Source organism: Thunnus thynnus, chromosome 23 (assembly GCF_963924715.1).
Source record: "Thunnus thynnus chromosome 23, fThuThy2.1, whole genome shotgun sequence".
NCBI lineage: Eukaryota > Metazoa > Chordata > Actinopteri > Scombriformes > Scombridae > Thunnus > Thunnus thynnus.
Genome location: NC_089539.1, coordinates 3,077,305 through 3,104,411, shown reverse-complemented (window position 1 = coordinate 3,104,411; position 27,107 = coordinate 3,077,305). Strand labels below are relative to the sequence as shown.

General features: G+C 40.7%; 1 protein-coding gene across 1 annotated transcript in view; it reads left to right on the top strand.

Moving 5' to 3' along the window:
* tmtc1 (transmembrane O-mannosyltransferase targeting cadherins 1) overlaps window positions 1-27,107 on the top strand; it is a 148,674-nt gene that overhangs the window by 61,675 nt on the left and 59,892 nt on the right. The window contains exons 6-7 of the mRNA XM_067582174.1: window positions 17,733-17,814; window positions 18,185-18,288. Coding sequence (XP_067438275.1) covers window positions 17,733-17,814; window positions 18,185-18,288 — 186 coding nt within the window. The remainder of the gene's footprint in view (window positions 1-17,732; window positions 17,815-18,184; window positions 18,289-27,107) is intronic.

Sequence of the window (27,107 nt, the reverse complement as noted above, 5' to 3'; positions counted from 1 at the left end):
GATTGTGTTTGAAATGCTAGAGGGCTTTTTATTTGAAACGACGGACACAGGAAGTGGCGTCACTCAGTCAGTCAGGAACAGACTTTCGCATTTACACGGCTGGTCCCTGCGGTTATTAGATAGTTAGTTACTATGTCAGGCAGGAAATCCAAAGTTTGGGATCATTTCAAGAGGGTAAAGGTGATCTCAAGAAAGTGACATATCATTTGTCGACCTCAAACATAACATATCTGAAACGGTTAACGTCAGTCTAACACAAACCACTTAGCACGGCTGCTCTAACATTAGATAGCCAAGATAAATAATATATATTGTCATTAAATGTGTGACGACTAGTTGACTAATGGCTATGTTGCTCAGTATAACAGTGAATATGTCAAAAGTTTGGGCTACCTGTGGGTGCTTAGTAACACCTGCTTTGGCAGAAGAGTACCACTTTCTTCACTGTGACATGCATTCTTGAAATTCCTGTTTGTTACTGTTGAGAATATATATGTACCTATGTGTGTTCGTGCATGCAAATAGTATGTGTGCCCTCTGTGGTCTTAGAGACTTCTAGAAGAGCTAATGAAGGCCTGTTCTCAGCGCTGGGTCACAGCAGTAATAACCAGAGCCAGAAATAGCTTGCATACCATTAGCATACTAATATAGTCAGCAGGAGGCCTCGTCTGCTCATTCACCTACAATGTATAATTGTGTAATGCATCTCATGTAAATGTGTTTAATGTGAAATGATGGTGATCACTCATAATGAGGCTCTTTGGATCGGATCCTAATTAGCAGCCATCGGAGTCCCAAGATTCTTAATCTGAAGAACTCTCACATGGATCCTCATTAGACCGTGAAACCTCATTTGATAGGATTTTATCCTGCGGTACTCCACTGGAGAAGATTTATTTAGAAAGGAAACAGTGACACCCATGATCAAACATACATGTTTTCATCAAGTGAAAAACCTGTGAAATCAAACTTACAGTTTCTCCAGCCTGATCTACACTAAGATCTATGACATTTGACCTCCTCCCAGTCAATGCTGTGACTCTGGCCAGTGAGGTGAACTACGAAGCGGTTTCAAGATACCCAGGCTTTCCTTGTGTGATCTGGCTCGACAAACCCTAAACTCGCAAGTAGTATCACGACGGTGGTTATCAACTTTCTTTGTTAACCCAGGCTTTCTGCTTCAGGCTCTGTTTGTGTTCTCATAAAAGGGGGCGTTTGGTGCATCATTTGACTCAGCGCTATCTTCTCACTAAATTTTAATGGGTTGGAAGCCCCTGACACGACACCCGGGGTGGGTCCAGGTGTATAACTAGCGATTGCCCGACAAATGAGAATTTGGTCGGACAAGAATATATCGACCAACCAATCGACCGGGAGACTACAGCCCTAATGTTTGTTTACTACTGTGGTCATGGAAACACTCTTATTAGCTTTAACTATATCACCTCCTTGAGGACTGAGATTGATCACCTTCACCAGTGTGGTCACGCGTTTGCACTGGTTGGGTCAGGTGTACTTGCCACAGTAAGTGACAACAGTGTCCAGCCTGATCCTGTGTCAGGTAGGATTCTCATCAAATTTATTCTCATTGTGTTTCAGTGTTCTCACAACTGTGCAACACCACTTTAAAATCAGAGCAGGGTCTTGGTAGGAAAGCTATCATGGCAGAAGTCAGACGGGGCTGGCTGGTTTGTGAAAAATCAGATAAGAAACAAGTGCTTTCCTGCTACTATACCCAGTTGGTGACATGAACTACATCTTGCTTTACCTGCACTGTGCTGTGCTGTGCTGATCATGTGTAGAGAGCCTTAGTCTCATGTTATTCCAAGGAAGCCACTGTATGGTTCCCACATCTACAGTATATGTGACATATTGCTTATCCTGCCATAGCAATAAATGAGAAACAGTAGCAAAGCTGCAACCCTCAAGTCTGCACTTGAAAGGGTGATCTCTGAAAGTCGACCTGAGCTTTTAAGTCTTCAGAGTTAGTGAAAGACAGCAGGGGGACTGGAAGACAAATAGAACAGATGAAAATAATGAAACATGACTCTGGACAGCAGGAACAAAGGCCTTTTTGACCTGAAAAATGCTTTCAACTCTGCAGTTTTATCACTTAACTCTCTATCTTCCTCTCTTAGTCTGACCTGGCCTCTCTCTGTCCTCTTCCTCCAACATGTATTATGCAGTAGTTTTCCCCCTGCATTCCTTCCACCTTTTTTTTTTTGCTTCATTCCTCTCGTTCCCTCTTCACCTCTCTGACATGCTGCATAACTCCTACCCTGCTTTCCTTGACACCTAACTCTACATTTCCCTGAAATGTGAGGAGATTTCCTGCTGGCTCAGGAGCAGACAGGCAATAATGAGGACATCAGGGAGATGTGAGAGGCATTTTGTTTTTAAAGCCATGGAGAGAAACGAGGTGAGGAGGAACAGAGACTCTCTCTCTCTCTCTATCTGCTTTGACGCTCACTCGCTACTCATTAGAATGTTCTGCAACTACATCACCCCATCTCTTGATCTCTGTTCCTAGCATTCCCCAACTAATGTCTTTATTCTCTTTCACACATTTTCTGTGCTGTAATGGCCACACATTACTCAGCATAATGTTACCCAGAATACTCTCTCTGCCTCTCATTTAGTCTGTTCCTTACACACTCACACAAATATGTCTGTATTCCTATACTTCTGAGAAGCTTCATTGAGTAAAATAAAAAAGTTGGGTGCCAACCCTAAAGTAGCTTCTTTTTTAAAGCTTTATTTTTGTAGTTTTGTCATAATTCCTATCACAACTAATAACAATAAATCACCAAGTTATTTTATGAGATCTGGTAACATGACATTGCTAAAAACAAGAGTGATGGTGCAGTCAGACGATCTAGGTTTGCCAAACTAAAATATAGTTTGGGTCAGTAAATGATGAGTAAAACATGTACATTGTAAACAGCCATCGTAAGTAACTTAACAACTCCCTGGTTCAACTTTGGCACAGACACTTACATCAAGGAATTTACTGATTATATCAATTGGTCACAGAGTTGGATTTGACGGAAAAGGATGCACTCTTTGAGGGAGCTTGCAAAGAATCTGAACAGCAGTGAGGATTGTCCTGGGAGAACTATCAAAAAAAACAAACATAAGGAACCGTTAGATCTTAGTTAAATCGACAATGCAAACAAAGCAAAGCAACAAAGCAAAAGCTTAGCACACAGGGGGTAAGGTGGTTCAGAGAGCTGCAGCGGCAAACCACGTTAGAATGAAGGCATCAGCAGAGTAACAGAAGTATCAAGTTATGTGGCAATGCTGTACACCTGCATGGATATGATTGGACTCTAGCAGTCAGCTGGTAGCCAAACAGCGAGGTGGAGTTTAGATGCAGCACAATTCCATATTAAATCAATGGTAAGACTTTTGATTTTGATGACTACATTTTCATCATATTTGGCTCTACAGGATTTCCTCGAAGATTTTCTTGGCAAGAGTGCTGAAAAGTGAAAGCCTTCACACAGTGATATATGCTGGTTTACAAGTAAGGTGCCACTGCAGGAATTTCAGCTTCTGTACTTCCACCTACAAACCAAATTTGTCTATACAGTATCTATTGTTGTGACACCTGCTTTAGGAAATATAGATAAACTCAAACGTGCCTTACATTATTGTTGACCTGTACATCAGCTTTCTCAAGCAAGTTTCATTCTTTGCTCCTGGATTTTTCATAGTTTACTTAAATGAACTGAAACCAATGTCTGTTTGGAAAGGTGGAAATTAGTCTGAAAACTTATGGTGCCTGTTAAAAAATAGCTGGCAGTAAAGTATACACTCTTACAGTTACTAGACTGTAAAGGAGGAAGGACTGGCCAAACTGTCCGCACTTCAGAGAAATACTCAATATCTATATGTGAAGACTTGTGAAGACATTGGGTCCTCATAAGTACAAAAACACAGAAGCACAGACACTCTTCGAACCACCACAATTGGCTGGCATTCAGAAAACCTCAAAGCAACCCACTCACTGAAAACCTAATGTGTGGTTTGGAAGCTCCACCAAAGTTGAAATACTTCTTCTCTCACCCACTCACACTCAGTTGAATGTCTCCTCTCCCACTCTCTATCAAAGAAGCTACTCATCTTAAAGAAACACACCAGTATTTGGCAAATTAGTCTCATTACTCATTAAGTTAAGAAGACAGACAGAAAAACACTTCTCTTGTTGATGATACATGTGAGTGTCAATGATAAATCTTTAAACACCATGTATCTTGAGTGAAAAGCAGAATAGCATTATTTCAGCAGCAGCAGAAGAAAAAACTCTTAAAGAACAAGCTTTATCTTATAAAACAAGATATTTCAGTATATTTTACCAGTTTCCCTAGAAAGTCACAATAATGAGCAATGAGAGACAACAAAAAACTACAACAGCAACATTAGCAATAAAGCACAGCATATAGGAAAACCTCTGCTTTGCATTGTTGTCCACCCATAACAACTGTTCACAGATTTGGACCCCAAAACAGACTCAATGTGATGCCAGCAGACACAGTCAGCAGGCAGGAGGTTATAACAGTAGCCCAGACAGAGTCAAACTCTAATGCCAAGACAGTATTGATGATCTGGCAGAGAGTGAGTGCTAGCTGGCTACTTCAGATACAAACTGGGCCTGATGGAGCGATGGGTCAAGTGTTGTCTGTGCGACAACTGGTGACCGGGTGTAGGATTGCAGAAATGAAATGACAGGAAATGCTAGTGTGCAGGATAACAAGAGCTAAATGGGGGTTTTAGATGCAAGTCAAGTCAATTCAAAGTTTAATTATATAGCACATTTCATACACAAGGCGACACAATATGCTTTACATAAAATGACAATACAATTGCAGCACAATCATAAAAGGGCAAGTGGAGAAGATAAATATGCATCAACAGGTTTTAGTGCAGTGCACACACACACACACACACACAGAATTTAGCCATACACTGTTGTGAAAAGTAATGTTTTTAACCTTCTTTTATAAGTGCTCAGTGGGGGGGCTCTCTCATGCAGAGGAGCAGGAGGGACTGGATGGATGAAGAAGCTGTTGCCATGACACTTCCTTGTCCCTTTTATTTTTAGAGTAATACCAAGCCTCTTACCAAGAACCAACAACACAAAAAGAGACTAATATTTCAAATTATTCTGACAATGAATATCTTTGGTTTAACCATTGATGTTAACCTCTATCATAAAGCAGTTACAGTACTGCAGTCTGGTGTAGGCTACAGTACAATGCATACTGACTTAGAAAAGAGCAGCGTGGCTCTAGGGATGGTAGCGTTGTCCGAGCATAATCGGTTATTCTGCCACTTTGGCCACCATGAGGTCGACATTTTTGGTCTACCCATTCTTTGCTGTTTATGCGAGCCAGGGTGACGGTGGCAGCAGACCGAGAAAGGTAACCCAGACATCCCTCTTCTCAGCAGCATCATCCAGCTTCAACTGGAGGATCCCAAGGTGTTCCCAGGACAAATGATATATAATCCCTCCAGGGTGATCAGTGGCCTAAATTAGACATTTTCAAATTCTACAGACAGGGGCTTTAATGAGTCACTTGACCAACAGATTTAATTCCCAAAGTGGCATCTTCCTTTAAGGAAGCTGACTGAGATAGAGCCAAAATGGCCTCCTAAGTGCTAGTGGCCCAGCAGCATTATGCTGAACCTTTGACATTTTTTACATCTACTTGTGCTGTGGTAATTTTCTTAAAAAGGTCTTTTAGCAGACAGCAGGTCAAGCGAAGGTTAATTGAGCTCAATTAGCTGTTGAACAGTTATGAGCATAGATGCTTTTTTTACACACTTTCTGAGTGTTCATTAGACTCACTGTAGAAAACATTCCCTGCAGCTTGGACTGCCTCTCCCTGTTATGGATTTGGGAGATTACAAACAGAAAAGCAACATGTTTCTCCATAAAGATCCTCAATAAAATCCGAGGGTACTGAAGATAGATCACTTTAATATGAAGACAGTGTTCTTTCTGGCTCTGAGGACCTGCTCCTGAGTTCTCACAGGAGAGATAGGAAGAGAGATAGGAAGAGAAAGAGAGAGTGTGTGTGTGTGTGCGTGCGCTCAAATATCTCTGTGTCTCTGTGATTAATGAGCAGGTTCTTTGGACACGTCAGGCCTTAGCTTCCAGGGAGGAACACACACACATACACTTGCAGAGTAAACCTCTCCCTGGTATAATACTGAGCAGTGCTGGGGCCTTTTCTCTGGGAAAGCTCTGAGGTTGTGAGCCTGTAACGATGCCTGATAGTAATCCTCCCCTGGGGTTTATGCAATGCACATTTGACCTAAGCTGGTAGGCGGATGAGTGTGATTTCGGGAGGGTGTGTGTATGCTCCAATGCACGCAACCCTGATCATGACACAAAGTATGGGGAGTTGAGGGGGGAGAAGATGATTATAAAAAGATTAAAAAGTGCATTTCAAGCCCTAGCAACAGCAGAACATTTTTAACCAGGAGAAACTGTAGCGCATTTAAACTGAGCCCTTCATCCTGAATTTACAACCTTTAGTTTGGACTTTGATTCTTCCTTCTCCCCCCTTTCTATTTTTGATTGCAGAGGAGCGCTAATTATGAATTTGTGTAAAAAATCAATCAACAGTTCACTCTTATTTTCCATTTAGAGTATAAGTACATGACTTAATGTAGTCAAACATTTCAAAATGATTGCCCTTGTATCAGTGGGTAGAATTCAAACATTCAGAATCAAGAATTGGTACTTATATTCATGATTCCAAGAGGATGATTCCCCAATGTGTTCGCTGACCCAACCTGATCCAGCATCACTATAAAGCCACAGAGAGCTGTAGCTGTACATCCAGCTTGGTCTTTGGTTCTAAACGTGGTTGCAGGTGGGAAGCTGGTGAGGGTTCATGTCCTTCACACTGTACTAACATCCCCCTTACCCTCCTGGTGAAGCTCCTTGCTGGAGCACTGTAGTTACCTCAATGAATTTTACCACAGGTTATTACTTTTTTTGGTTGTTTTTGTGAATGTGAAAGTATTTTTTTACCCTGTGGATATCAAGTATAGGTATAGCTGTAATGAAACAAGTAAAGAAAAGTGAGCAAATCAAGCATTGTAGGGTCAGAATCTGTCCAGATCTCCCAGTAAAGCTGCAGCACAGCCTCGGTCAGGCATTTATTCAATCTCTTGAACAGATTAATACAGTGTTTGTGTAGGTCTCCATAGTACACATAAATATGTAAGATAGCAGCCTTTTCCCCAGCAGTTATTTCTGCTCTCATTAATTAGTAATCACCATAACCAACTGCAGTAAAACGTATTGATGTACAAAAAATGTGAAAACAAACCTTATTCATATCTGCTGCAGTCTTTAAAAAACAGCCTTCACTGTTAGAGTCGATCTGAAAACTTTTCATTTAGTTTAGGTGGGGACAGGGCAGATATGAGTCAGTGAGCAGGTGGTTTCCATAGCAACCAGCACACCAGAGTCTGCTGACTGAGCCTCTTGTGAATGTCACAGTTTGAGAATATTTTCCAAAGATCAGACTTGAGTTTGTTTGTTGAATTGGTTGGTTGATTTTTTGACTGAACAAGGTGAGATGGATCACTCTGCCTTGTTTCCTGTTGTTTTTTTTTAAGCACCGTCACTGTCACATCACACACATATGCTTCTATTGCCATTAGTGTGAAATTATTATCGTAGGATAAAAGTAGAGCAGTAATATATTGTAGCTAGTAATCAGCTTTGTTATATGTTTTTATAAGCATCTGAGGGATTAAATCCAAATAAAAATCACCTGCTCTGCCCGAAGAGCTTTTATGTCAGGGAGTCATCTCAGTCAAAGAGAAGGAAGAAAAGGATGTCAGACAGAGGATGATGATAGAGATCAGAGAATCATACAGACTAAATATTCATTTAAGAATAGATGGAAGCTACTGATCTGAATTGTACCAATTTCTTTCTACAATTGGTAAAATGTTTGCTCTGGTTATAGCCCTGCTTTCTGGAAAAGATTACAGTTTTTATCACTAATTTTAAGCAAAACAGAAAAAAAATTCTTAGAAAGATGCACAGCAAGCACCAACTCAATTATGTGAGTTCATAAGAAAGAACAAGGAAATTATATAGTAGTAATGTATGTGTTTAGAGTTTATGTTGATTTCTAGAGGAAAATGTGCAAAAATCTTAATGACTAAATAAGATATCCGAAATAAGATAAGATATCCAAAGACAGATATCCACTTAAACCTAAGTAAATATGCTTTTATCATTTGAAATTTCCATCTCTACTGTATATTTGTTGAATTGTAATTTAATATTATATATTTTAAGACAATATAATCTGCTTTCAGTAACAATTTCATTCTAAGGCTGCATTCAGACCAAATCAGGCGTTCAGCCGCAGGGTCCAGCAGAGGTGTGTGGGGGGGTTGTAGGTGTGTTTATTTGTGCTCTAGAACCTAACTGCAGTGAAACAATCAGAAAATAATGTATTATTTATCTGATTCACAGCTTTCACGCTACCAGCGTTCCTTCACTTCATTCACTCTCTAGCTCGCTCGACCACAGCTGCTCTCTCTCTCTCTCTCTCTTTTTTCTCTCGTCTTTCTTATAATGAGTCGGGAAGCCGACAGCAAAGTCTAACTTTACTTTTAACGTTATCAAACTAACCTAGTAACGTGTTTTTACTCCCTCATGGCAGCGTTTACAACTCTGACCAGTCTGATCTCGGCTGTGATTGGCCACCGCAGCCTTCAGCCGCAGTGATGTCATGTTGCATTTCTCCAAAAGTTGACTCTGGCTCAACATTCCAGCCACAGTCCAGTGCGGCGCAGCAGCGGCCAAAACGGCCAAATTCAAATGAATGGGAGGACTGGCGTTTACGCCGCACTGCCTGATTTGGTCTGAATACGGCCTAATAGGGGATTTCCACAGAAAATGTTCAATTACCTGATTAAAAATTCTTAAAATGACATCTACTCCTTCTGCCTCATTAAAAAATCCAGAGTCTCTGAATGCAAATATTTTTCATTTATTTTTGCACAGTGAAAACCAAACACCAGAGTGAAGGAACAAGAAGAAAAACATAGTTTTGAGTGAAGGGGGACTTTAAGGAACTATATTGACATATTAAATAATTTCTAGGAAATTATTCAAAAAACAGTTGGACCTGTAAAAAAAAAACGAGTTACTGGAACAGACCCTCCAGTGCTATGGTTACAGTCTGGTTATATTTAGGCTATTAAAACTAGTTGGTTAAGTTTAGGAAAGGATCCTATTTATTGTCAAAAGAAACAAAAGTTAAGAGCTGGTAGGAGAAAGAACTTCTATCACAGTCTGCAGTGTCAAGGTCAGATGCTTCATACTATCCAGATAGATCTTCTTCTCTAAGAGGTTTTGCAGCAGTACAGCAACATCACAGCACATCCATCTCCCTTTGCCTCAGAGGGAGAACGATCATTATTCACAAGTGCCTCAAAAGTTCACTGGTCAGGACAGGGTACACACTTACTGACAGTAGACAGTAACAAAAGATTCAGGTGACATTGGCCCCCACTGTACTCTTAAGTGTTTTAATTTGTCAGCTCCAACAACTGCACTTGTGTTTCCTACAGCAATCAAACTGCAATCTTGACAACAGTTTCCAAGTCTCCAGGTTCCGATGGAGGATAATATGGCAGTCAGGTGAACTGACAAGAGATGAGCTGAGGCTTTTCACAGAGTTAATTGACAAAAAGGGCACCTTGAGTCTGTCACACACACGCACACACACACACACACACACACACACACACACACACACATACACAGATAGCATGCAGGCAGAGTGCCGGTTTTGTCAGTGACAGAGAGCTGTGAAGCATTTCAGCTCTCTGACTGCCCCGGAGCAACACTTCACACTACATCACACATCATAAGACGTTGCATTACATGACATCAACTCAGAGAGAAGGAGACAGAGAAGAAATGTGAGCATGCACACACACATAGCAGACGTGTTTCAGTCTGAATCCTGTCTGAGGAAAATGTAAAATAAAGCAGAGCACTCAGTCAGACCCAGTAAAGACAATATTTTTGTGCATTTGTGTGTGTGTGTGTGTGTGTGTGTGTGTGTGTGTGTGTGTGTGTGTGTGTTTATGTATACACATGTGTTAAGCTTTTGGCTAGTAGGCCATGTGTCACTATGGGCGGATGTGTGTGTTTCTATACTTATGCTTACATTAAAATGTAACTTTTAAACAAATTCCTGACATTGTGTCGATTGTGTCCTCTAAATTTGTCCAATACTTTAATCTATGACAAAATACCTGCAAAACTCATGATGTCAGCCTCAGCTGTACTCTGTGGTCAGTGCCAATTAGCAAATGTTAGCATGCTAACACTGCTAAACTGAGATGGTGAACCTGCTAAATATCAGCATGTTAGCATTGTCATATTCAGCATGTTAGCATGCTGATGTTAACATTTAGCTCAAAGCAACAACTAAATACAACCTGATAGAGCTGCTAGAATGGCTGTAGACTCACAAAATGCACAACACAATTGTCTTTACCAAATTAATCAGGTCTCCTTTTATTTAAAGGGTAACTGCACCCTGAAGGCTGAGCCTAACTCCACCCCTGCATAAGTGAAAAATGCTAAAAAGAGGGCAAGGGGCTGAAAGGGGGGCAGGAGGAGCTCAGCGACATATCATAATAATGAGAAGAAGACAATCAGTGTAACTGCATTTAAACAGGCCAGAAGACATTTTGCATTTTTGTCCTGTAGCTCTTTATCTCTCCGGCTGGCTGTTCCTGCAGTTATCAGCTGGTAAAATCTTGTTTTAAAACATTAAATGGTGGTGTAACTGGAGCCATTACTGAACATGTCCAACCGCAGCTCTGCAGCCCTGCTTCGCAGTGGCGGAGCTGCTCCAGCAGCCGACCTGTCAGCTGAACCTGTCCACTGCCAAGCAGCTCCACCTAAATGCCATTTTCTACAGAGCTGTTCCACAGTGGACACGTTCAGCTGACAGACAGGACAGACAGTTTCAGCTGAGTTCTGGTTACACCGCGATTAAACACTTTAAAACAAGATTTTTACCAACTGATAACTGCAGGAACAGACAGCTGTTCTGTTTTTGTGGCTGCCAGCAGCTGGACTGTCGCAGGTGGAGAGACCCCTCCAGCAGGCCAGCGCCGCTGCAGCTGCCTTTAGCTCCTGAAGCTAACACTCTCTCTCTTGATCAGCATGTATTTGAAAATGTGTGTGGGGCTGAGGGAGGTGTGCGTTATCATTCTACCATTTATATAAATGGTCATAACATAGAGAACTCCCAAACGGTCAACTCTATGTCAGCATTTGCCCCGCCTCTTCAGGGCTGATTGTTAACAGCAGATGACAGGTTGAGCCATTTTCAACACATGAAATGCTGGTTTTTTATAAATTTGGTGTCAATGTCAGTATTAATACTAGCACTGATGTGTTTCATCACAGTACAGTCATAATTTAGTTTACAGCTCAAAAAACTCGTTTTAGTGAGCAGTACCTCTTGAGCTTAAGCTGTTTATCCTGCCTTTAAGCTGTCTTCACAAATTGAAGGAAAAGCATTAGGTGAGATGGTACATACACTAGTGGGACTAGACAGGGTTAGAAATGGTCGATTTGACTTTCCCAGTGGGAATGAGAAGAAATAGATGGAAAGAATATCTCACCCAGAATACCACCCTCTAGTCTGATTAACCTTCACATCTGGCTCCATTCCATCCACTGGCTTTGCACATTAAACACAAATTGTGGCCAAACAGGCAAATTTGCATCAGGTAAATATCATTTCTCCTTCATTTTGAGTTTCCTGCTTTTTTTAAGCCTCTAAAGGCAGACAGTTAAATAGAGAACGTCCATGGCAGTGACTGAGTCAGTCTGCCATCAGATGAAATGTAAGAGTATTAAAATGTTTTATTAATGTCTGTCCTGCATGAAGCTCTGACACATTCTGAAAAGTTCTGTCCTTAAATGTTATAAATTCATAGAAATTGAACATTATCTGTAGTAGCGAATGTCATGGAACACCCACAGCTGTCAGGGTTTTATCAGATGCTTATTACTTAACGTCTTGGCATTATCATGACAATGCTAAAATGCTGATATGGAGCAGCTCTGAGGTCACTACAGAGGCCACTCAACAGATCCAGTGACTCAATTTTAGCCTGGAGTCTTGTTCTGTGGCCCTGTCATGTTTCAGCCACAGTAGCTGGGTGAGTGTAGCTGTGGCACATGGTGAGGAAGAAGAGGAGGAGGAGGAGGACGAGAGGAAATGCCACTCAGAGGGAGGAATGTAAAGAATTTCAGCTGTGAGTGGAGCATCGAGGGCTTGAAATGAGCTGCAGTTTAGAAAGCAGAGAGACTGAGCAGCCACAATTACTGACCATAATCCACAAATAAGATGCTATCACACTCCAAGTGGGACAGTGGATTTTATTTGTGTGTGTGTGTGTGTGTATGTGTGTGTCTCCCTCACTGTCGGCTTTTCATGTCTGTGAGGAAGCTGACACCCCCCCCGACCTTTCTTCAAAACAATCAGCCAAACTCAATTTTCTGTCTTACTTCCAACCTCCCACATCACCCCTCCTCCTCCAAACACACACCTCCTCCCCTCCATTCATCCTGCGCTGTTGCCGCGGTCACAGTTGTCATGGTAAATTAGCATCCTGTTATGCAGATACACAGAATCGTCTTTCCCATGATCCTACGGGAAAAGTTGAGGCCCGACACCAACAACATCTGTCTGTTCCTCTCACTCTCACCCCCTCTGTGTGTGTGTGTGTGTGTGTGTGTGTGCGTGTGCATGCGGGGGTGTCTCATTCTTTCACTTTCCGGCGTGAAACCAATCTTCTGAGCGTTGCTCCATCTGACTGATTTTTCCCAAGGATGTTGTGTTGCTTTGCATTTACAGCCCTGGAGAGCTGTGTCTTTACAACAGCCGCTCTCGGTTCGATTTTTATTCATCCAACCTCGAAAAAGATGCGTTGATATTACAAATGCTGTCAGGCGGCACGCGGCTTTTCGTCAGTTTCAAATGAGCAACACATTCTTAAAGGGACACACCTGTTAAAGTGGCACTATAACAGTGGTGTAAATGGTCTTTTTGTTTGAAATGCTGTTAACATACTGCATAATTAAATATGTTTAACATGCTGTATTGGTGTAACATCTATTAGAGTCTGATGGGTTTTGCCTCTCAGGCTACACGTGGGCTGCCCTCCCTCACTGGTGGAAGCTGTTGGAGCTGTATACAGCTTGAGAGGCAGACTGCAGTCACTCAGTGATGAAAAAAGTGAATTTATACTATTATTTAAAAATGCTTGTGCTTCACTCTTAAAATGCTAGAATTCAATTCAAGTTAAAGTAGTAAACATTCTGTTTAGTAAAGATGCAAATACAGGATTGTCTATCACACTGGGTCAGTGCATTAACAATACAGAGGTTTACATAGCATTTCCTTTTCCTTTTTCTTGGTAGACAACCATTACTATGGAAAGTAAAATAACCAGTTTTCTCATAGATTGCTATATATTTATATAGTAAATCAAGGTATTTTACTTACAGTATGCTCCCTGATTAGAGCTCTTCTCAGGACTGTGTGTGTGTGCTTCAGTGACATTATTGGTACATAAAATGTTGCAATATTGCACAATTGCCAGCATACAGTAGCATCACTCTGCTTCAGCCTGATATGATTTCTAATCAGTGCAGAGTATTTGAAAACACCTGTGTGGGTGTGCAGGGCCTTGTACAATCATGTACAGAATCACAGTTACGTTTGGAACTGCTAATCTGAAATACTCAAATATGTATAAGTACACCATGGCTCCTCTTAATAACATTTCACAACTTATTAAATATTGTAGATATATGCTATCGTCTAGTTTTTCTAGACCAGTAAAGGACGGTTAAAGTTAGTAGAAGTAGAGAGAGTTAAGATAAGGTAATTACACCACTTGACATTCCTCCAAACTAAATGCTGGGCCATAAAATACTCATCCATCTCTCTGAGTACAAAAAAATGTCTTCACAAACAAATTTTAAAGCTGCAGATGAGCCCTACAACATGCTGAAAAACATCTGTCATTATAACACCCTGTAAAGTTATTGTGTTAGCAAACATTAAACCTTTGTCATGGCAGACATTTGGACTTGCTGTAGCAGTTAAAACACCTCATCTGATGAGCATCTGATGTCTATCATCACTCAGCTCAACAGCATACAACATTTATTTGTCACATATTTTTATAATGATGTCATGTGATGTGACTCTGCTTCCCCACATGTTTGTTGTTTGCACTACAGAAGGTTGTTTCATCTTCATATAAATCTTTCAGCAAATGAAGCTGATGTCATCTATGGTGACTTATTCCTAATAGTGGCTTGCACAGTCCACACTCCAGTCATGTCCAAAACATCTCTCTTTTACTCATTAACTTCTTTTTATTGACTGTACATCTTCTTCAATTATAATTCCCTGTACTCGGATTCAGAGATTAGCACTGAGAGCAAGTTTTTGTGAATTTTAAGCCCATTAAAAACATCTTGTGCACAGCGCCTCTCTAGAAATAAGTGTAGTGGTAGTCAGTGAGGAAAACAGCCTCGCTTATTTGAGACCAAACGCTTTCACGGTAACTCAGCCGAAGGCAGCATCTGCAGAGTCTGACTCCTCTTTGTCATTCTGTCTCTCAGCGCCGCAAACCTCAGCAGAACAGACAGAGCAAAGACTTAGTCAAAGACAAATATAGAAAAGGAGAAAAAGGAGTAGAGAGCAAAGGGAGAGCGGGGAAGAGATGAAATACACGAGACAGTGTGAGACAGACAGAATGTGTGTAGAATTCCTGTGAGATCTCTTCTCTGGCTGTCTCTACAATGCTTTGAAAGCTCTGCACAAGGGAAACATCACAAAGTGATGGGGTGTTGAATGGATTCTCCATGCTTCCCTCTCTCTCTATCTGTATGATCCTCTCTCTCTCATGTTATTCTCCTGCTGCCTTTTTTCTGCAGTCAAAGCTGCTTCTTTAGTTTCTACCTCAGGCTAATGTATAGGAGTGTGTGGTCTGGAGGGAGAGTTCACAGATGACCTTGGCTTGATGGTTGGATCGATAGAAATATGTGGATGGAAGTTGACCTTGATGACCTTGTTATAAAATTGCAAGAACGTGGATAGATACATGCTGTTAAATTATGGAGGTTTAAATATGACAAAGCTACTGAGAGATCACAAATAAATGCGAAAGATTATTTATCTGAAAGCATCCTTGGCCTGATTTATCAACATAGAACACGTTTGAATAGTTAGATTTTTACAGTTTTGTATGTGTTTGTGAAAACATTTATAAAGAAACATTGTTAATGATAGAATAACCAGAGTTTTACACACTCTGCCTAACTTGGAAAAAAACTTCTAACTTAAAATTCTAACTTAAATTTCCTTAAAAGATAAACCCCTTGAGTGAGCAACAAATGGAGTAAGACACACCTTTCAAAGCTCCCGCAGAATTCCTACTAATTTCAAATGATATTTACTTTATTTTTAAATTGCACATAAATGCTCAAAATCTATCATTAATAAACCAAAGTGCAGTTAAAGGTCAGTAAAAATCAATGTGGATGCTGTCAAATCTTCAAAAATACAAATACCATCCAATCCAAGGCCCAACGCCTCCTTGGTGAAGAGTTCAGATAACCCTGATCAAACCCCAAGCGTACCCACAGTAGGTCTGACCATGAACATCGCATTGATCAAGGCTGATATCCTCCCCTGTTTAAGGAAAGACAAATCCAATGTAATAAGGGAAGAGCTGAAGAGTGCTTTAGATGATTTTGAAAAGTTAAAGAAGTGAAAACTGAAATTATTAACATACAACCGCAATCTGCACATAAAATAATCACGTAAAAACTAATGCAAAAGCTGTGGAGGAAGGACCACCAACATTGTCGGACAAAGTAGAGTCAGTACAAACCACTGTAACAGACCTCAAGAAGCAAGTAGAAGATTTAAAAGAAAAGTGGGAGGACATGGAGTGGAGGATGAGGAGAGAAAACATTTGGATTGTCAGGTCACTCAGCAACCAGGATCAAACTCCCGCAGAAGTTTCCAAACTTCTTAATGAAGTGTTCCAGATGGACAAAGATGTACAGATCGAGTGCTCACACCGCAGCCTGATATAGAGAAGACCGGGAGACAAGCCATGTGTAATCATTGCAAAATTACACAATGATGGAGACGCCATGGGCATCCTTAGGAAAGCCTGTGACTATCGTGGTAAACTCAACTACAACAGCAATCCAATCGCCATATGCCCAGACTACACAGCCGTCACCAAAGCCAGAGCTGCCGTCACAGATGTCGGGAAGATGCTTCGAGGAAGACCAGGAGTCTCCTTCCTGCCAGATTCCACATCTTCCACAACAACCAGGAGAAGGAGTTTGTGGATGCTACAAAGCCATGGACTATGTAAAGAAAAAGGCCATCCCAACAACTGAGATGGAGAATTTTCCGAACACATCCTTATTTAACATGAGAATTTACACGTAAAAATGTCTTTATGATGATTTTACTGCTGTACTTACAATGACTTTTATTTTATTTCACACACAATGTTTTAATCTTATTTGTGCATCTATTTATATATGTATTTTACTTTTACATATTTTTTCTGTGTTTAGATACCCAACTCCATTATCCACCCATACCTACTGAAGATATTTACCTTCATACACCCACTCACTCATATTCATACAATCATACACATAGATACAGTATACTATGTTCTACTTTCAACTTTCTCCTCTACATTTGCTTTTTTCTCCATCACCTTCATCAAGGGCAAAATTAATATTCTTCCTGATTCTAATTTTGAGTCATGGGATCACTTAAGGTTATAAGCTACAATCAAACTCTCCATAGTCCTGTAAATAGGAAGAAAATCCTTAATCAGTTAAAAAGAGCCAACTGTCAGATAGCATTTTTGTAGGAGACACACCTATCAGAAATAGAACAGGAGAAACCAAAAAAATCTCTGGCTTTTTATTCACATAGACATTCATCTTATTCTAGAATCTATCTTTTTTTTAAACCACAAAGCTGAGTTACACAGGATAGAAACATTAAGATTTTTCCAATTAATATATCTGATCATGCACCTCTTGCATTACCATGGGACATAGGTCATAGGCCAAGAACCAAACAATGGAGATTAAATGCATCACTTTTAAATGATAAGGAATTTATCATATTTGTAACAACTGTCAAAGGTGACATCTTCAAATGTCTTGTTTTCTCCAACCAACAGTCCAAAACCAAAAAAGCATCAAATCCTCACATTTGAGAAGCTGAAAGCAGCAAATATTTGGAATTTTTGCACTCAAAAATGACAAATATGATTATGCAATTGTCAAACTAGCAGCTGTATACAGGGCTGGACATAAATATGAGTCTGTGTTTGGTCTGTCCTTCCTCACCAGAGGGTGTGTTTGTGAGGAGATTAACATGTTTAAAGAATAAAAAGAAAAAAACTAATCTGTGCAAATATATCAGCAAGTTTTGACTGGAGGTCTGCACACACTTTTTTTTTTTTTTTTGGATCGCTAACCTGACATATTTCCTATTTCCTGTGAGAACATGGCAGTTTTGATTGTGCATGAAGCCCACGGATAAAGACTGCAGTCTGACTGACTCTCTGTCTGTCTGTTTGTCCCTCAGTCACCTGTCTGGCTCCAGACTCAGGGACCTTTTCCACATCTGCAGCCCCTTCATCAAACGAGCCGGCCTCATCTCTGGCTATGTGAGTATTTACTTTTTCTATTTGAAGGGAGGTTCTGGTGGTTTTGCATGCCTTTACATTAAAACCAACCATGTGTCAAAGTAAAACATAGATTTGGAAATGAATGAATGTGGCTCTTCAACCTTCCAGGCAGCTTTTGATTTCATTTCATTTCAGTATGTGATGAAATGACACTTGTAGAGACTTGAAACTTTTTTGTTTATTTTTCATCAGCTGTGCTATCATAGCATGATACTACATATTGCATGGTGCATGCTGTGTAAGGCCTCTTTTAATATGTAATATTGGCTTTACTTGTTAGTTTTGTAGTGTCACACTGTCTGCTGCTGGTGGATTGTGACTGAAGTGAATTGATTCGTCTCTCCCGCAGGTGGTGATCATCATGTCGGTCAGGCTGTGGCTGATGGGAGGATCCATGCCTCTCTTCTCTGAGCAGGACAACCCCGCCTCCTTCTCGCCTCACCTGCTCACCAGGTCAGTGTCACACACACACACACACACACACACACACACACACACACACACAAAGAAAGCAAAGGATAAAAGAAAACATTTAGTTATGTAAGGGTGCTTTTCATCTGGCTAATTTATGCTTCCTTGCGTCCTCTCACGTCCATCCTCCGGCTGTGACCCGGAAACCGATCTCCATCCTCCATCATGGAGGATCTTCCAGTCCCTTAAATGCACTTGGAGGAGACGAGGAGAGATGAGAGAGGAGGCACATGGAGAAGCTTAGAGTGAGGAACAACAGGTGTATCCTCTGCAGAAGTTTTTTTTTACCAGAGGGCAACCCCACTTCCATCCAATGTGTATATTGATTGGTCAGCTGATCTGATGGGACAGTAAACAGTCGGGCTGTTGTTGTAATACAGCAGATCAGGAAAACTACCTGTGGATCAGGAATGACATCACCAACAGCAGCTTTTCATAGTTATTCATAAAATAAAAATGACTTAATCATGAACCTATCATAAAAAACAATCTTGCAACTTTATTATTTTTCTTCAAAAGCCAAAAAGCTTTTCCTTTCTTATTTTCCGTTTCAAGTACATCTCAGCTCCTTCAATATGACATCACACAGCTGTGTGTCTCTAACAAAGTCATCTTGAGCCTCAAAAGGATGTCAGACTGTCACAAACTAAATAAGCAATATTTTATTCAGACATATTCTGCAGGCTACAGCTGTTTTTATTACTCCTTTACGTCGGGTCTGTTCTTTCAGTAATTAACAGATTTAAATTGTCTATTTGTGTCATGAATGTAATCTTCGTCAGCCAGACGCTGCTATAGATCTATAATCTAATGATAAAAACAGGAGCAGTTATCAGGTGTTTTCCTTCCAGCTATCACTATGTAGAAATGATTAAGTAACAGTTTAAAGTGTTAATTAATTGTACATGAATTTTAAGAGTTGAAACTGTTACTAAATCATTTCTGCATATTGATAGGTGGCTTTTACATATTTGACAGTTGAGATGCTGTGCGTCATGAGTAGTTGCCGTCTCCTCGAAATGATGCTGGAGTGAGAGAGGTTCGATGAATTAAATCCCTCCATCCTTGTGTTTCTCTCACATCCTGGCTGGGAAGAGCTGAGAGGAAGAGACCCAAGTGAGGGAAGCGAGGAGACACGTTAACCAAATGAAAATCACCCAAAGAAAGCTTTTCCTCCGTGAATTAAAAATATGTTTTAAACGGTTTAAAACAAACTCATTTGAGTGTTTTAATAATGTTGAAAGATGTTCATTCAATTCAGTCCCTACTGAGATAACTATTGAGAAACTAGTGATCATGCAGTGACATTTCATATCAGTACATGTCCAGCAGTGTGTGTTTCTGTAGAGGTCAGTCAGGACATAGACACAAATAGCACACATTATCATGGATAAAATGACTTTACTATGTTTTATTTGCACAGATTAGTATTCAGTAGTTTTAATATCAGATGAGTTTTTATGTGTTCAGAAGGAGCTCAAAGTGACTGTTAGTGGTTAATGTTTGGCTTCAATGGGAGTAGGTTTAAGTGATGAATATGACGATTTATGTCGATTAAAGCAAACACTTGTAGTATAATTTAGTTAAGTTGTACTATTATCTTCAAAAAAGCTCACAAATAAAGAGCTTTAATTTTTAAAAAGGCTCAGTAATTTCCTAAAACAGCTGGTCACTGTTTTAGTAAACATTACTCAAACAGGAGGAAATAGTGCATTTGTTGGGGACTATTTTTGGTGACGGATGAATCCACATTTGGTGCTCTAGTGAGTATTTCTGGCAGCAGGACAGTGCGTGTGGGATTGAATCGAAATAAATTACAGTGTGTGTGTTCATGTTAATGAAGGAACATGTCACCCAGTGCAACATTGTGGCTCACTGATGTGTTTTTAATTGTTTTTGGACAACAATGGAGCTCTAATGCACAGAGGAACAAGATATATCAGTAGTAGTTTGGGTATTTTCATGAGATTTATTGACAGTAAGAGAAATATTGAATATTACAGTATCACCCCCCAGGGAGCATTCAGAGAACATCAGGTTGTGCTGGAAGCAGTATTACTGAAAGGGGGGTGTTGAAGTGTTTGTTGGGGGCGTTTGTTTGTGGCTGTTTTTAATGCCAGTTTAGTCCTACATTCAAACGCACATTTTCACAATTTTATCATCAGACTTCAGGGTTGTCCTATGTTTTTTCACAGCGCTGTCAAGTCTATTTTCCTCCATTTTACTTGCGTACCTACAATCAAATTTGTGTGTTGGGCTCTGAGCGCTTCCAAAATATGAGTGACTTACACACAACACTGTACCTGAACGCCTCCTGTGTAGACACACGGAGCTCTCACTAACGCTGCTCTACTAAATGTGCTCTACTTTCTGTGTAGACACGGGGAAACTATGCTGCGTTTTGCTGTCACTTATGGTCACGCTAGCTTCTCTGTCCTCTCCTCTTCTTTATTTGTTGGTGTTTGTGTTTAGCTTAGTTTGTAATGTATATTTAAAAAATAAATAAATAAACTTAGATACTGGCTCAAACCAGCCCTCCTCTCAACCAGCAGCAGAGGGAGGACAGAGGACAGGAGGAGTGACTGATAGTGACTGATGTCTGTGCACCGAGTGCGTTTTTTTAAATAAATGCTGTGATGATAATAGTCCAAAATTATGTGAAAATGCATAGTTTTTAGTCAAATAACATCAAATTTTCTTGGGGGAGGACCCCCAACCTCCCGGCCAAAACCCCTGTGGGCCTTTCAGCTGGTAATTTTATGTGACACTCTCTGCCAGACATCTGCAGGTATGATTATTTAATCAACTGGATAGCATCATAAAACAGTAACAACCATATCATTTCAGTAAAATGGCAAAAAACAAGAAAAAATGCCGCCACTATACCTTAGCTATGGATACATATCCTTCTGCTTTTAGTCTCAGGCTTTTTCCTTGGTAGGCTGCTCTTGTTTTCTGTTGGAACAATTAATAACAAACGCTTTTTGTTTGGCACCAAATTACCGCTTTCTGATTGGCTGCTGTGATCAATACCAAGACCTAATTAAAGTTTGAAAGTCAAATTTCCAACCGTTGCATTTGTTTAACACTCATAAAAATCATTTCCATTCCCATGGCTGTTTTGCTCTCTGGGAAACTAATGATAATGATATTCCAGCTGTCCAATGACACGCTTTTTTTTATGATATAACACAGAATAATAATCAACATGAATGCTGAGGGAAGACAATAAGCCTACATTTTAATTGATGGGGGGCAGTAAAGGGACCTGGATAATTGATAGGGTGACACTGGCTCAAAAAAGGTTTGTGAACCAGTAGGGTATAGGAATCACTAGTAGGGTGTAGGAATAAGTCATGAGTTAGTTTTGAGTTAGCAGTGAGGTCTGGCGGTCCTCTCAGCGGTGTTGGTGTTTGTCATCATCTGTGAGAACAGTATAATCTGTCATTAGCACAGCAGCCTGCACACGCAGTGACAAATAGCTCTCTTCTCCCTCTGCCACATGGGAAATTTATAGCAGAGGCTCATATCCCTCACTCTGTCCTTCGTCTCGCCTTCATTTCCTACTCTCATTATTTCTGCTCTCTGATGTCTGGCTGAGTCTCTATTCCCTTATCACCTGTCTGTCTGTCTGTCTGTCTGTCTGTCTGTCTGTCTGTCTGTCTGTCTGTGGCTCATTTGTCTCAGGCGTTCGACATTCACAGTGTGCAGGTGAAGAGAGACGTAAACCTTGAAGGTTGTTGCACCGAGACATAGTTAGATCTCTGACCTGAGTGTGTACGTTATATTTATGCATTCCACCTTCATCTGATATGTAACGGTGACAATCCATCACGTTAGTGTCTCTCTGCCAGTCCATTTATAAGTCATCACAGCAGCATCCTGACTGTCATTAATCAGCTCTGTTTATACGTGTGTGTGTGTCTGTGTGTGTTTGTGTAAGAGAGAAATAAATCAATTTATAGACTCTCTCTATTCCCTCTCTCTTTTTCTGTCAGTTCATCTGTTTCCCTCCTTGTCCTTTATGTGTGTCTGCGTGTGTGTGTGTGTGTGTGTGTGTGTGTGTGTGTGTGTGTGTGTGTGTGTGTGTGATGACAGTCAGCATGATGGATTACAGTAACTATACGTGATGTGGTTGAAGTGTCACATTTCATCCTCATCATCCACTGCAGTCTGAACTGTACTGTAACCACCAGATGCAACACACATGGTCCAGTCTCTCTAAGGACACATCACACACATCTGTTCATGTGTCTGATGTGTATATACGTGTTTGTAAATCTGTTACTGTGGTGGACTGAGTGCTGTAGAGAAGAGAGTGAAAGCTCTGTTGATTCAGCTGTAACTATTCCTTTTTTTTCTGAAGGTCAAGTACCTGCATGTGTGTGAATTATAAAGGTGTGCGTGTGCGTGTGTGTGTGAATTATAAAGTACATTCTGTTTCTGTCTTAGACAAGATAAAGATGGAAAGTAATTTAAGAACGTTAATTGTTATCATAATTTCAGTTTTCCCAAAAAATGTGCTGAAATGTGTGACTAAATCTCTAAAGAACATCATTGAGATGTAATTTTAAACACAACACCAGTAGCAGCCTCAGTAGCTCAGCTGAGAGAGAAGGTGAAACGGAAAATAAATGATAGAAACAAAAAACATGTCGACATGTGGACGCATATTGGTGCAGAAAGAAAGAGTGATTGTGTAGTAGTGTTGCAAGAGGTAACCCTGCTGTTAAAAAAATGGCTTTTTAAAGTTAATCACAGAGTATTATCCTGGAATCCCACAGGGTTTGATTCTGGGGCCTCTACTGTTTAACTGCTCCCTCTAGGCTGAATCATGGAAGACAATAAGATTGCTTTTCATAGCTATGCCAACAACACCCAGATTTAATTAGCTCTGTCACTGAATGAATCTGGTCCCATACACTCACTGTGCCAGTGCTTAGTATGAGTCAGTCGATGGATACCAAAAAAAAAAAAAAATCCTTCAGTTAAACACAGACAAGATAGAAAAGATTGTACTTGGCAACAAGTACTCAAGGTTATTGCTCAGATTGATTCTATAACTATAAAGATGAAAGTTATAAATCTTGAGTTTGAATAGACTGAGCTGAGCTGCAGCAGCCATGTCAAGGCAATAGCTGAATCAGAATTTTATCATCTCAAACAAATAGTAAGAATCAGACGTCTGTTGCTCAGTCAACAAAAGTATCTCAACAACAATTGGATACAATGCCATGAAACTTTGTACAGGCAGTCATGGGTCCAGAGGATGAAGCCTGGACTCTTAGTCTTGTTCCTATGTTGGTTTAATCTCAAAATAAATAATACACGTCTGGATGTAAAACTTCAATTCTTTGACATCAGACCAGACACCCTCCCTGCATTTTTGAAGTAGCAGAATTCTGAATCAAACCTGCTAGTCTGTATCTGTTATTTCAGACTAAAATCAGTCAGGTGGATTCTAACGTGGAAGTAGTTTGCTTAAGTTTGACTAAAATGTTCACCCTTGGCCATGCCTAAAATTTAACTTAAATGTTCATGCTTTTCTCTCAGTAGGACAGGACTAAAATGTCCACTAAAAATAAGAAGGATAAAATTGACTAAATATGACTAAAACTCACATGGACTTTTTAATCTAAGGACTAAGACAAAATGTAAAAAATAGCTGATGAGATTCAACATAGCACTACTACACAGAACTTTCTGAGATCGCTGAATTTTTCCTCCAAGCCCTTTCACTCATTTGACATTTTTGCACTGGAAGATGCCTTGATGTATAGCTGTGAGCGTGTGTGTGTGTGTGAGGAGGTGTAGAACAGCTGAGAGCGCTGCTTTGCACCTGAAGCCTGGATCCTCTTCCCATCTCAGGGGAGCAAAACGCCCATACGCCTCCTGACAAATCTGACAAATCACTCATTTTCTCTTTCTGCTCCCTGATCCCTCACTACTTTTTTCCTTCTGCCTTCTGTTTCTTCTCCTGTCTGGGAGCCACTGTCGATGTGCGACTGCGTGTGTGTGTGTGTGGATGTGTGGTAATTTGTGGTTAGAGGCCCTTGCAAAATGTGGAAAAAAGGAAATTGAATTTATGGCCCAGGCCCATCAGATGACGGCAGGTGGAGAACATTCTGCTGCATGCTAAACGGCCTGTCAGCACCACATTGGAGGGCTACCTTATCTCCATGTGTGTGAGTGTGTGTGTGAGAGAGTGTGAGAGCTAGCGACAACCTCTGCAAGTCCTCTGCAAGTCTTTGTATGCCTATTGACCCAAGCCTGTTTATTTCAGACTTTGTCTCCCGTGTCGCTCTCCAGCCGTCAATCTCTTTAATAGGCAATCTGAACAGAAGTCAGAGGAACAAAAGGAGACAGCAGAGGGATCAGGAAGAGGGAGGACCAGCGCTACCTCTTTTCGTCTTCCTGACATGTTTTCATTGCTGTGTTCAGAGGGGATTCAGCCTGTGCCCCCCCCTCTCCAGCTCGTCAGCAGGTGGCTTCACGGCCATGTTGAGCTTTAGTCTCTCTGTTAGATCGTCCTGGAGGAATCAATACCTAACCCGCAGCCGCTCCTCACTGCCTGACTATTCAGAATTCAGTCCAACACAGCCTCCATCTGAATCGATGAAGACTTTAGCTCACCGTCTTTTATATGGTAACCTCATTTTGAGAGAGTCAGAGGGGAGAATCAGCTTAGAGTGGTGCTCAGATTTGCTGGAAGTCAGTCATGGGAAAGGAATAATAATAGCAGATGAAAGAATGACTACCTATGCTAAAAAAGCCTTTGTCATTGATAGTCATTATTGAGTCACCTCTCTCACATCAGTACAGGTTCCACACCATATGGCTTATGTGTACTTCTAGGCTTTTTTCCTAGTTTGAGCAGCACCCCTGAGTTCCAGTTAAAGGAAATTTCAGTTAGTGATATTTTAGTCAACATTGGGTTCCCATCTTTATGGCAACAGTTTGGGAAAAACCCTGTTCTGTTTCAACATGACAGTGCCCCTGTGCACAATGCCACCTCCATAAATAAATGGTTTTCCCGGTTTGCTGTGGAAGAACTTGATAGTCCTACACAGAGCCCTGACCTCAAACCCATCCACCTTGGGATGAACTGGAATGCCAGCTGTGATCTTATCACCCAACATCAGTGTTGGACCTCACTAATACTTCTGTGTTTGAATGGGAGCAAATCCCTGCAGCCAGGTTCCAACATCTGCTAGAAATCCTAAAACCAGAAGAGTGGAAATTGTTACAGCAGCAGATTAATGCGCGTGATTTTGGAATCACATGTTCAACAACCAGCTATGGCTTGAATGTTCAGATGTGGCCATGCAGTGTATCTACCAGGGCTGTAGTCAAAAAAAAAGAAAGGCACTGTGCGGAGTTTTGACCAATTGTGGCACAGTGGAGCAATGTTTTAAAGATGTGTTTCATATTGTGCACTACTAACATTTCTCACAAGGATCACGCAGGTGATGCAATACACATTCATGCTGACTTCAGAGGGTGGAAAGACAAACATTTAGTGTGCAGTATGCCATCTAGCTTGACATTTGTTGATGGAAACACCCTGAGAAATACATTAAGAGGGCAGAAACAGGTGGGAAGAAGAAGACTGCTGGCCAATGTTAACGTGGATGAAAGCAATGCAGGTTTCATGTTACAAATAATCTAAATTCAAAGGTTCACTTACTAGCTTTCCTTAGCTTCCAACTCCACCTCATGGTCTTGGAAATGCAAATGCAAATGAGCTGGTTCAGTTGTCATGACAAGACTGCAGTATATAATTTCAGTCATGTGATAACACATGGTCATATACGGTGGGGAGATTGTAACCCCAAAGATGGTCTCAGGTGTCAGATGTGAATGTCCCTGAGTCCACTGCCTCCTGGTCGATTAACTCTGCCTCCTTCCCAGTCAGTTCTCTGACTGGTTTTGGTCTGGTGTTCACAGACTCACCAAGTAGAGGTCAGTGGACAGCTGGAGGGAGATTAAAGAGGATATTCACATCTGATCACAAAGACCATCCTGAAACTCAGTCAGCTGCAGTTCTTCAGAAAAGCAGCAATTCTGTCTCATTTGCTGCCTGGATAGGTTACTTTACCTTGATTGATTCTTCTGTCTGTATGATGTTTTCAGGATGGGCTATAGACATCAATTGATGCATGTAAAATGCTTCACAACACCACAGTGGTGTGTTTGGCTTGAAAAAGTTAAAACACAAATTTGCAAGGATGAAAGAAATGACAAAGATGAAAGCACCAATAAATGGATAGAGGAGATTGCAGGATGTCAGTGCAGGACGGACTAAGTGCTTTAGATTCAGCTGAAAGTAACAGAGAACATAAAAGTTTTTCCTGGTTTTAAGGGTGGGCGCAGTTGGGGCACGTCTTACTTTCTTAAAGTTTGTCACAGCTCTGTGTTCATATGATAAAAGAGAGAGATAATTTGACTTAACAGAATGTACGCTCCAGCCTGTACAGTTAAAGATGTTTCTCCTACATTACAAATCCATTTGTCTTTACTACAGACTAGAGGGAAACCAGTTTGGGCAGTAATGACATGTCCTTCAGCCACCAAGTTGTCTGACCTGATCATAATGAGTGTGTGTATTCTTGTACTGCAGTCCTTGTGAAAACCAATTATAGTTGTAGGATGTGCCCACATTACTGTGGGTACATTTGAAAACGTTTTCTGCCCACAATTGCTAAAACAATGGAAATCTCATCTTCTTCCTTTGGTGGTTGGTAAACAACTAAATGGAGCATTACTACCATCTTCTGTGTGGCAAATGGAAGTATGTTTGC